The 13032-nt window shown below is 36.0% G+C and overlaps 1 protein-coding gene across 3 annotated transcripts in view; it reads left to right on the forward strand.

The window, feature by feature from the left end:
- The window catches only part of FAM13C (family with sequence similarity 13 member C), a 118650-nt gene that overhangs the window by 59749 nt on the left and 45869 nt on the right, over positions 1-13032 (forward strand). For all 3 annotated transcript variants that reach the window (XM_081267905.1, XM_081267903.1, XM_081267904.1), the window contains one exon: positions 3422-3485. In XM_081267905.1, coding sequence (XP_081124031.1) covers positions 3422-3485 — 64 coding nt within the window. The remainder of the gene's footprint in view (positions 1-3421; positions 3486-13032) is intronic.

Consider the following 13032-nt stretch of genomic DNA (forward strand, 5'->3'; position numbering starts at 1 on the left):
TCTTCTTCATGCTCCCTGTCTTAGACAGCATTTTCTCTGCTGCAACCAAAAGACCTGACAAGAACAAGGTACAGGAGGGACGGTTTATTTGGGACTCATGGTTACGGAGGTCTCAGTATAATTGGCCAACTCCATTGTTCTGGGCCTGAGGTGAGACAGAACATCATAGGTGGAAGAAAGTAGTTAAGGACATGGAAACAAGGAAGCAGAGAGAGTGTTCCTCAAGAGAGATAAGATATAAACCCCAAGGGCACACCCCCTTTGACTCACCTCCTCCAATCACCCTACCTGCCTATAGTTACCGCCCAGTTAATTCATATCAGTGGATGATCCACTGATTAGGTTTAGGCTCTCATAGTTCAAGCATTTCATCTCTGAACTTTCTTGAATTATCTCACACATGAAATTTTGGGGGACACCTTATATCTAAACTATAGCACTCCCCTTTCTTATAACTTCCTTCTCTGGTATTTAGAACACTGATTCCAGTTAACTTCTCGCCTCCTTAGAGATGCTTCTGTATTTTCTTCAGAGCTTATCTCTCTTGTTTTCTAAATAGCCTTGATTTCTTCTCTCCTTCAGCTTATTAACCAGACTTTAATATTATTAATGAAATATACCATTAATTATAATTATGATCATTCTAATATGGAATTCTTATGGTTATGGAATTCATGTGTTACTTTCTATTGCTGTTCGCTATATTAAATGTATTATTCACCAATTATCCTTAACATTATGAAAGCCCATGAGGTAGCTATCATTTTCTTCATTTTACAGGTGAGGAAACTGAGACTTGGAGAGGTATATAGACCAGGAGTACAGACCCAGTAAGCAATAGATTAGAACTTATTCTTGGGTTTATTTTTTTTTCTGTTTATCTATTCATCTAAAATGGTATCTGTACTGACAATGCACCATATGCCGGGCACAGAGCTAGGCTCTTCTACACACTGAGGAAAAAATTGGTATAGGACCTGACCATGTGACCTCACCTGTGGTCACAATGACCATTGTCATCATCACTTGTGCTGAACACACTGGCGGGTGCCCCCATGCTCATGTCTCATGTGAACCCTGACCAGCTGTTTTTACTTCTCTATTTCAGCCTTATCTCAACTCTGAATATCTAAATCTGAATTTATTACCTCTCTTCCTCTCTCCAAATTATATATTTTTCTAATATTACATTATTAAAAAACATCACCTCTCATTTTTCTTGCCACATAGGCTCACAACTTTGGAATCATTTTGATCCTCCCATCTCTTCATTTCATATTTTGAATTCATTCCCAAAGCCTCTTGGTTGCTTTATCTTTGAAAAATGTCTGTTACTAGTCTCTACCTCTCAAATTCCTCTCTAGTGTTCTAACATCATGTCCCATGCTTGTATCCACTAGAATATCCTCAAGGCTATGTGCTCATTATTTTTATCCTTTAAGATTCCATTAGATTTTAAGATTCCTTAAGGCATAGACTCTGCTTCTTTTCATTGTTGTTATATTATTTCTCCAACAAAGAGAAAGGTTTATCTCTGTCCCTAGTACCAGGCATGTACCAATAGACATTCAGATGATTAGTAAATTAAAGTACTTCGATGTTTCAGACCATGGTTATCAAACTTGTTTTGGAGGTTTATGTAATGGTTAGTAGTTTTATGGGAGATTATGTGGTACTATACAAAGGCTGTTCTCTGCAGCTCCATAACATACACTGTATTTTTTTGCACAGTAGATTTCTTCCCGCCTCCATTCGTGTTTGCCATTTCTTTTGCCATCTCCTGTCACTCATCAACAGGGAGCTGAGTTCAAAGCCCCATAAAAATTTATGTTTGAAAGGTGTAAACTGGGAAATATTCCCCCTATTCAGAAACGGCTCTTCCATTTTTCGGGTGCTACCATAACTCTTATAAACATTGTTTGAGAACCACTGGCTAGTCATTGGTCTGCTGATTGTATAGGTGTGGAAGGCATCAGGCTATTTTTTTTAACCATCTCCTTATTTTTCTCACTTGAAGCAAATTGCTTGAATCAGGTATGGTGGGTGCATGCCATGGTGGGGCTTACAGCTACTTGGGAGTCTAAGGAAGAAGGGTGCAGACCTGCCTGGGCAACAGAGCAAGACCCCATCTCCCTGTCCAAAAAAATAAGTAAATAAATAAAGTATACAGTTAACAACACCAGTGGCCTGAAAGAATTCTCATTCTTAAGAACATTTGAGGTTGAGCTTATGGCATTTCTAAATGCACATTTCTAAGTGACACTTAGAAATCATTAATCCTATTGACCATTCAGAGAAGAAATATTCTTTAAGATTCAAATTGGGGCAGAATAATAGCAAGAATTAATTACATCCCCAAATAAATCTTTTTTTATAAATAACTTACTGACTAAATCTCTTATTCATTAAGATAGCTGGCCTTTTTTTATGAGGATAATAACTATAATTTAATGTTTATTATATAATGTCTTGAATACTGCTGCAGAAAAAAACTTGAATGCTGTGTAACAGATGCTGTTGGGACTTAGAATTTGCCAAATCATGATTTGGACCTAAGCATCTGTCAGCACTATCAGCAGTAAGGCTTTTTTTTTTTCTTTTCTTTTTTTAAACTAAAGAAAATTGACTCAAAGTGATATGGTGTCCTTTAAGTCCTTTTTCTTGTACTGGAAATTATGTAGTGACAAAATCCAGCTTTACCATGTAAGCTAACACTGTAACATTTATTGTGTAGATTAGAAGATAAGATTTCTAAAAATCTGACTTTAGTGAATAAATAGTATCTTTCTGTAGCAACTGTATCAGATAATATTCATTCACTCAAAAATTATTAAATTTCTACCATGTATTGAGGATTTAGCAGTGTAGAAAATGAACATAATTAATGCTTTCTTGTACATTTTAGTGCAGAAGTGCCAATAAACACATAATTTCAGATAATAAGACACACCAAGAATAAAATGTACGGGACAGTACTAGGGCATGAGGAGGAGGGCTGCTTGTGATTAGGGGGAGGTCAGGAGGTGTTCTTTGGGAGGTGATATGTGAGCTGAGCTAATGCTTAGGTGATGAGGAGAGTCAATTGTGTTCAGACCTTGCAGGAGAGCAGCCTGGGCCCAGAGACGGCAAGTACAGAAGTTTGAACAGCAGACAAGTACTATGTGTTCAAGAAACAGAAAGCTAGGGTGCCTGGGGTGTGTGGACAAGGATGAGACTGGTAGGAGATGGTGTTAGAAAGGCCCCACCAAACACGATAATGTGTCCCAGTTCAGTTTAAGGAGTCCAGATTTTATTCTCTAGTCAGGGGACCTCACTAAGGGATTTTAACAGAGGCATTGTCAGATCTGTAGCTACCAGCTTCAACTGTGCATTGTTGAAAGGTTTCTTTTAAATGGACATAATTTTCCTTTGTATCTTACAGAATAGACCAGAGGGCTACCAATTGGCCAAAGGATGCTTTTGAAACTCAGCAGGACTTAAATGAGGTAAGTGCAATTGTTTCTGGTCATATGAACATGAATTAAACGATCATGAAATTTACTGTTATTTTTTTGACAGTAGTAGAAATTCTTTCTGATTAAAACTATTTTTGCTCTTTAGTAAACTTGTCGTGCTTATACTCCATTGTTCAGTTGGAATTCTTTTTCTTGCTATGGTGCAAACACATTCAAAATGTTATTTTAGAGATTGTTCACCATTTCTTGAACCTGACACCAGTCTAGTAGTCATTTTGGTATACACTTTTCACATTTGCTTCAGGATTGTATAACCATGCCTGTGGTTTGCAAATTAACATTTGTAACATTTTTTCTTAATTTTATTTATCTGCATCTCTGTTTTTACCATTGGCCTTTGCAATCTCAGATATTGTGCTTATTCTTTATTCATTAAGCCTCATGTAGACTGCTGTTTGCAATATGGTCTTCTAAGTAAGTATGCTTTGAGATAAAAGCCATGTTTCCTAATCCAGATAGTTTTCCACTGAACTGGAAATCACAACAGTAGCTTATTCTAGATTTTTTTGCAATGTAGAATTGAATTCTAATGATGGAAATCAATATAATTATGATGATTACTTTTATGAATTCCTTGGCTTAAAACATTGGTTTGGAATACCCAGTCTGATTTTTTTTTGTCTTCATTAAATTAGAGCAGAAGATGGTGTGTGGTATGTCTAATGGATTATAGAAAAGAAAATAAAAAGACTTAACACTCAGATGCCTAGATGAGAAACGATGGACTTCAGACAAATTGTTTATTTGACATTTTGAAGGCACACCCCTCCTGTGCCCCTCAACACTCCTATAAAAAGCATTAAACTAAATGTAGGTGTTTTCCAGTAAAACTTGGCAAAAATGAATAGTCAAAAATAAACTAGCTATTTGGTTAAGCCAAGTAAATTAGCTAAAGTTGTGAAAAATGTCTTAAAGATAACAGAATAGTGTGAGTTATTTTTCTGTATTCATAAAGATAGCCCTTAAATTTCACACCCTTACTCATGGTAACAAAAAAGTGGAAAAAGTCTCAAAGAAAAGAGGCAAGAGCTTGAAGCACGTGTACAGCTGTCTGCCCCACTGGGAACAACTGCAATGCTAGCCGTAAAGAAGCAGTGATTTCATTTTAACATAGGTGACTAGAAAAATTAGGTGATTGTAACAGTCGATTCATGATAACTTTCAAGTATTTGGAAGAAATTGATTTTTAAGCTGGAATCCAATGAGAATGCTAGGATTATTTGAGCATTCCTAAATCACAGTTGTGAAAAGCTTTACTTGAAATTCTGCTTTTCTGTATTCCTTCACTGTATCCAATTTGCAAATGATCTGAAATGTGTGTATTCCTGCGACATCATAGGGGCTCAAGAGCACTGAATGGAAATGTGCATTCTTAGGCAGGTGGTGCTGTATTTTGAATGTGACTGTCTCCAGGCAAAGGTTGTGCTAAAGATCAGTTGAACATAGTGAGCATGTGCTCCATCCAGATGGTTTTTGTTCCAGTCAGGGTGTAAACTGTATGTACTAGCCATATTCTTTTATGCAGCTTCTGTTGTGACCACAATTTGGGGTACTGAAAGAGATCTTAGAGAAACTGGAAGTGGGGCAGCATGAGTAGAAAAGAAGTCTCAGGGGAGGGTCAGTAGGGTCACATTCATTGATTAAAACAATCTATAGAATGGAAATCTAAAATGTGTCCTCGGCATTTCTCAAACTTAATGAATACCACACTCTGTTTTTTCTTTTTCTTTTTTTTTTTTTTTTGGTACCGCGGATTGAACCCAGGGGTGCTTAACTGTTGAACCAGATCCCCAACCTTTTTTTTTATATTTTATTTAGAGACAGGGTCTCACTGAGTTGCTGAGGCTGGCTTTGAACTCAGGATCCTCCTGGCTTAGCAACTAAAGCCCCTGGGATTAAGGTGTGCACCACCACACCAAGCAAAGACTCCACTCATATGGAAGAACTGCCTAATAAGAGTTTTTAGGTGATTGAGTCCTATGGAACATGGATGAGAAGCTTTGCTTTGTTATTTTTAATGGAAATAGAAAATATATAAGGGGAAGTGCATAGATAATAAGCATGTAGGTAGATGAATTCTTAGGAAATGAGTAACCAATACCTAGATCTAGACAGAGAACACCACCAGCACCATGGATATCTCTAATTCCTTCAAGTTACTACTCCACTTTGAGAATAATTATTATTCAGATTTTTTTTGCCTATTTTTGAGTCTTTTACATATGAATTACATAAAATCTTTTGCATGCTTGGCTACATTTGTTCAATGTTATATTTGTGAGATTTATCCATGTTTTGCATGGGGTTGTAGTTTCCATTTGCCTTGCGGTAACCAATTGCATTATTTATTTCTGTTTTTTTAACTATTATGACCAGGTGTTATTTATTGTAATCTCATTATGAGCTGTTTTCTCTTTAATTTTTTTTTAATTTTTAATTTTTAATTTTGATTTTTTTAAAAAAATAAATGACAGCGGAATGCATTACAATTCTTATTACACTTAAACAACATAATTTTTCATATCTGTGGTTGTATATAAAGTATGCTGACACCATTCGTGTCTTCATACATGTACTTTGGATAATGATGTCTATCACATTCCACCATCATTGCTAATCCCCTGCTCCCTCCCTTTCCCTCCCACCCCTCTGCCCTATCTAGAATTCATCTATTCCTCCCATGCTCCCCCTCCCTACCCCACTATGAGGCAGCCTCCTTATATCAGAGAAAATATTCGGCATTTGGTTTTTTGGAATTGGCTAACTTCACTTAGCATTATCTTCTCCAACTCCGTCTATTTATCTGCAAATGCCATGATTTTATTCTCTTTTATCGATGAGTAAAATTCCATCATGTATATATGCCACATTTTTAATCCATTAATCCACTGAAGGGCATCTAGGTTGGCTCCACAGTTTAGCTATTGTGAATTGAGCTGCTATGAACACCGATGTGGCTGCATAATGATAGTACACTGATTTTTAAGTCCTTTGGGTATAGATCGAGGAGTGGAATAGCTGGGTCAGATGGTGGTTCCATTCCAAATTTTCTAAGGAATCTCCATACTGCTTTCCAGATTGGTTGCACCAATTTGCAGTCCCACCAGCAATTTATGAGTGTGGCTTTTCCCCTACATCCTTGCCAACACTTATTGTTGTTTGTATTCTTGATAATTACCATTCTGAGTGGCTTGAGATTAAATCTTAGAGTAGTTTTGATTTGCATTTCTCTAATTACTAGACATGTTGGGCATTTTTTATCTATTTATTGATTGATCGTATATCTTGTTCTGAGAAGTATCTGTTCAGTGTCTTAGGCCATTTATTGATTGGGTTGTTTGTATTTTTGGTGTTAAGTTTTTTGATTTCTTCATATATCACGGAGATTAGTGCTCTTATGTGCTTGTGGCAAAAATTAGCCCCCCAAATGTAGACTCTCTCTTCACCTCATTGATTGTTTCTTTTGTTGAGAAGAAGCTTTTTAGTTTGAATCCATTCAATTTATTAATTCTTGATTTTATTTCTTGTGCTTTAGGAGTGTTGTTATAGAAGTCAGGGGCTGATCTGACATGATGAACATTTGGGCCTAGTTTTTCCACTATTAGGCTCAGGGTCTCTGGTCTAATTCTTAGATCATTGATCCACTTTGAGTTTTGTGCATGGTGAGAATTAGGGGTTTATTTTCATTTTGCTGCATATGGATTTCCAGTTCTCCCAGCACCATTTGTTGAAGAGAGGCTATCTTTTCTCCAATGTATGTTTTTAGCTCCTTGGTCTAGAGATACAGGAGATATCTTATATATGAGATATCTTATCTATATCGTATCTATGGGATTTCCTATCCATGGGATAACTCTATTTATGTGGGCTTGTCTCTGTGTCTTCTATTCTATACCATTGGTCTACATGTCTATTTTGGTGCCAATACCATGCTGATTTGTTACTATAGCTTTGTAGTTTTAAGGTGTAGTATTGTGATGCCTCCTGCTTCACTCTTCTTACTAAGGATTGCTTTGGCTATTCTGGGTCTCTTATTTTTCCAAATGAATTTCATGATTGCTTTTTCTATTCCATTAGGAATGATGCTGGGATTTTAATTGGAATCACATTGAATCTGTATAGCACTTTGGGTAGAATGACCATTTGACAATATTAATTTTGCCTATCCAAGAGTGCAAGAGATCTTTTCATATTCTAAGGACTTCTTCAATTTCTTTCTTTAGTGTTCTGTAGTTTTCATTGTAGAGGTCTTTCACCTCTTTTGTTGATTCCCAAGTATTTTGTTTTGGTTTTTTTTTTTTTTTGAGGCTATTGTGAATGGGGTAGTTTTCCTAATTTCTCTTTCAGAGGATTCATTACTGATGTATAGAAAAGCATTTGATTTATGGATATTGATTTTATATTGTGCTACTTTGCTGAATTTATTTATTAATTCTAGAAGTTTTCTGATGGAGTTTTTTTTTTATCCTGTTAGTATAGAATCATGTCATCAGCAAATGATAGTTTGAGTTCTTCTTTTTCTATTCATATCCTTTTAATTTCTTTCATCTGTCTAATTGCTGTGGCTAGAGTTTCAAGTATTAGTTGAATAGAAATGCTGAAGGAGGGAATCCCTGCCTTGTTCTGTTTTTTAGAGGGAATGCTTCCAATTTTTCTCCATTTAGAATGATGTTGACCTTGGGTTTAACATAGATAGCTTTTACAATGTTGAAGTATGTTCCTATTATTCCTAGTTTTTCTAGCATTTTGAACATGAAGGGGTGGTGTATTTTGTCAAATGCTTTCTCTGCATCAATTGATATAATCATATGATTCTTTAAGTCTATTGATGTGATGAATTATATTTATTGATTTTCATATGTTGAACCAACCTTGCATCCCTGGAATGAACCTACTCAATCTGGTGCACTATATTTTTATGCTTTTGTATGTGATTTGCCAGAATTTTATTGATAATTTTTACATCAATGTTCATGAGGGATACTTATCTAAAATTTTCTTTCCTTGATGTGTCTCTACCTGGTTTTGGTATCAGGATGGTACTAGCCTCATAGAATTAATTTGGAAGTGTTCCCTCCTTTTCTATTTCTTGGAATAATTTGAGGAGTACTGGTATTAATTCTTCTTTGTAAGTCTTGTAGAACTCAGTTGTGAATCTGTCTGGTCCCAGGATTTTCTTGATTGGTAGGCTTTTGATGGTGTCTTCTTCCTTACTTGAAATTGATCTGTTTAAATTGTGCATGTCCCCTTGAATCAGTTTGGGTTGATCATATGCCTCTAGAAATTTGTTGATGTCTTTGAGGTTCTCTATTTTACTGGAGTAGAAATTTTCAAAATAGTTTCTAATTGTCTTCTATTATTTTTCAATAGTGTCTGTTGTGATATTTTCTTTTTCATCACAAATTTTAGTAATTTGAGTTTTCTCTCTCCTTCTCTTTGTTAGGGTGGCTAAGGGTCTATCAATTTTATTTTATTTTCAAAGTACCACCTTTTTGTTTTGTCAATTTTTTGAAATGTACTGTTTCAATTTCATTAATTTCTGCCCTGATTTTAATTATTTCCTATCTTCTGCTACTTTTAGTGTTGGTTTGTTCTTTTTCTAGGGCTTTGAGATGTAATGTCAGGTTGTTTATTTGTTGACCATTTTTTCTTTTAATGAATGTGCTTAATGCAGTCAACTTTCCTCTTAGGACTGCCTTCATAGTGTCCCATAGAATTTTGATACGTTGTTTCGGAGTGCTCATTTATCTCCAAGAATTTTTTTTTATCTCCTCCATGATGTCTTCTGTTATCCACGCATCATTGAGTAGCATATTGTCTGGTCTCCAGGTGTTGGAGTAGCTTCTAGTTTTTATTTTATCATTGATTTCTAATTTCATTCCATTATGGTCAGATAGAATGCAAGGTAGTATCTCTATTTTTTTTTAAGTTTGCGAAGACGTGCTCTGTGGCATAACATAAGGTCTATTTTGGAGAATGATCTATCTGCTACTGAGAAGAAAGTGTATTCACTCGTTGTTGGATAGAATATTCTATATAGGTCTCATATATAAGTCCGAATTATTGATTGTATTATTGAGCTCTGTAGTTTAATTGTTTAGTTTTGGTTTGGAAGATCTATCCAGTGATGAGAGAGGTATATTTAAAGTCACCCAGTATTATTGTATTGTGTTCTATTTGGTTCTTGTAGTTGAGAAGGGTTTGTTTGATATACATAGATGCCCCATTGTTTGGTGCATAGATATTTATGTTTGTTATGTCTAAAGGAAAAAAACATAAAATAACCAGTTTCTTTTGTCTCATAAGAAGATGACCCACAATTGTTTTCGTATGCTTCCGTCTATGAAATATCATATATAAATAAATCATATATAAATAATAACACTAATGATACTAGATTTGCCCCTTATACTTTAACTTTTACTATTGGAATTTTTTGATCCATTTGTTCTGCTACAGATAAATGGGGCTTACCTGTGCACTGTTTTGGGGACTAGTCCTCGACCTGAGGTTTACTTATGCCCATCATGGTGATTTATGGTATGTCCTCTTTTTATGTGTTTTTCATATATTCTTGGTGGGTTGAAAAGCTTCCTAACTTCTTGTTTCCACTTAGCAGAAATATATATTGAGTCTTGTCAATATCGCTTTTCTTCTACTAGTCTAGAGTTCTCAGTTTTTGACTTGGGTCTCGTGATAGGATTTGCATCTTCATTTCTGCACATGTATGTGTGTGTCTGTCTGTCTGTGGTATTGGAATTTGTTTTTTAAAAAGCAATTAAATCCTCCTCCTACCATTCACCTGAGCCATCTGTCTTTCTAAGATATCTGGTGATTTTATTTGTTGGGGTTCTCCTGAATCCTGATTAGAAAATATTCTAGACTGGACAATGGTAAATTTCTCATCCACCTTAATCCTTGGTCTTTAGTTATTCCACCACATCCATATAATTGGTAAGCATTCAATTCAGTAGATCCAAAAACTGCTTGAAAGATAAACTGAGGAAAAATGACTGTTTTCTCTGTTTGTGCCTAGATTCCATTCCTGACTTCACTTCTAATTAAGAGAAATTACAGATATATAAACAAACTTCTTGATCTCCCTTTCCCTAAGCAAACATGCCTAATTGGACCCTTGAACCAATTCCTGACTACCCAGCACACGTCACATCAACTCAGTTTACATTTGTAAAATTGGGGAAGAGGTTATGGATTGGGTTAATTCCAAGAACCCCTTCAGATTTAATACTTCTTGATTCTACTCATTTTTTGATTTTCTCAGTTTTTGTAGAATTTAGTCATATGTTCCCATCTGGGAAGGGATGAGTCACAGTATCCCAGAGTTACTTATAATAAGGCCACCTCAAGTTCAGCCCTATGAAGGCCTAGTTGAGGGAAGTGAGTAGTAAATAGAGCTATAAAAGCTACCTGTGCTTACATAATTATTTATCAATGGGGAAGGACAGGTCACATTCACATTTTCATAAATGAAGAATTGGGAGTAATTTAGGATTTGAAAAAAAACTCTGGGTCAATTTGAGCTTTCTCTCTGATTCTGCATTATATTTGCTCAACTTTTATGTTATTCTATAAAAAGAGACGATCACCTCAGAAGTGTCCCTGGTCCCTGTGATCAATTCCCGTGCTCATTTTTTTAAAATCTCATAGATACTGTGAAAGATATTCTCCACTTAACTTTGAATAAAGCAAGTGTTGGCTGGAGAAGAGTTTGTTTCCATGTCACATTTAAATTTTATTTATACAAATTTGTTATACATAACAGCAGAATGCATTCCAGTTCATAGTACACATATAGAGCACAACTTTTCATGGCTTTGGTTGTACACCAAGTAGAGTCACGCCATTTGTGTCTTCATACATATACTTAGGGTAAAGATGTACATCTCATTCCACCATCTTTCCTACTCCCTTGCCCCCCTCCCTTTCCCTTCCTCCCCTTTTTTTCCTATCTAAACTTTCTCCATTCCTTCCATGCTCCCCCCACCTCCCACCCCCATTATGGATCAGCATCCACATATCAGAGAAAACATTTGGTCTTTGGTTCTTTGGGATTGTCTTAGTTAGCAGGATATTCCCCAGCTCCATCTATTTACCTGCAAATGCCATGATTTTATTCTCTTTTAATGCTGAGTAATATTCCATTTTTTGGGTAAAATTTCAGGATGCTAAACATAAGGTTATTCATTAGGCAACCAGTCTCTGAAGAGAAGTTTGTCTTTGCTGCCCTTACATGGGTTCCTTATTTACCACCCCCTTTGAGACTTGTTAGCTGGCATGGACCAATACTATATTTTATCTTCTCCAGGCATACAAAGTTGGCTTATAAATCTGGAGAAAAAATGTTTTTCCATGGCATAATGGACTTACCCAAGAGAGATGTGTCAAATACAGTGAAGCAGATGCTTAGTCTTGGAATGGAAAAGTGAATAAACTCTGCATTAGTTTTTGCCTGACAATAAACCTTTCACCTTTACTGGTGATGATTCTAGAGTAGCCAAGACTTAAAATGTCCTGGAGGGAAACACTTTTAGGTACATATATTGTCATTTTGTGTCTCCAGAATAAAACTGTGATGATACTAGCTGCCTATTTCCCCACATATGGTTCCCATGAGTTTAGAAGTCTGAGGCAACTGATCTTAAGAACATAGGAGACACCAGAACTTTAATGTAATTAGAAGGACAGAATAAGCTCTCTTCCAGGGTATGATAAGAAGAGATGGAAGAAATGGGGATTAGTTCACAGCAACCTGCTGAGGTAGCTAGACATATTTAGTACCATTGTTATTGAGGAATTATGTGACCAGATATTAGCATAGACATCAATGTGGACGTTAAAGAAACTAAATATGGAAGGGGGCTACAGGTAGAGATTAAGAAACCAATCGAGATAGAAGTTTCTGAGTTATAGACATCCAGGTTATAGAAAACAAGAGGATGGTATTGTCTTTTCTAGGGAAGGAGAAATTAGTGGACTCAACAGCTAAGGTCAAAGGGTAATGGTAATAACCCGTGCTTCCCATTCTTCTTCCTTTTGCCTCACTCTGTGAAGTAGAGAGGATGAAAGGAGTGGTTTGTGAAAGTGAAGAAAATTCTAGTCACACCTACCATTCTTGAGAAAAGCTGACAGCCACATGAGCTATGCCACTTCACCTTGTCACAAGTTTGATACCATGTCTGTGCTCCTTTTCTGAATGCCTCCTGATGGAGGCTAGTATCAGCTCTTGAATGGGAAGACTATTAGTGTTACTTTATTTTGAGGACTTCATTGTGGGTAGTTTTTTGAGCTTAGAGAATAGAGTTTAAACATTTGGGGTGTTAATGACCTTGCAGGATGTCCTAGAGATTTATTATAGTTTTGCGGCTGCTTTGAAGTTTGACTTTATCAAAAATAGGTGGGAGACTTCCAGGTTTGTGTGCGTAATCCTCACTCAGTGTTTGGTGAAAAGCATACATAGAGAAGATGCTTATGGTCAGAGTGTGCTGGGCAATATTTT

Source organism: Spermophilus citellus (assembly GCF_964194105.1).
Source record: "Spermophilus citellus genome assembly, chromosome: 15".
Lineage (NCBI taxonomy): Eukaryota > Metazoa > Chordata > Mammalia > Rodentia > Sciuridae > Spermophilus > Spermophilus citellus.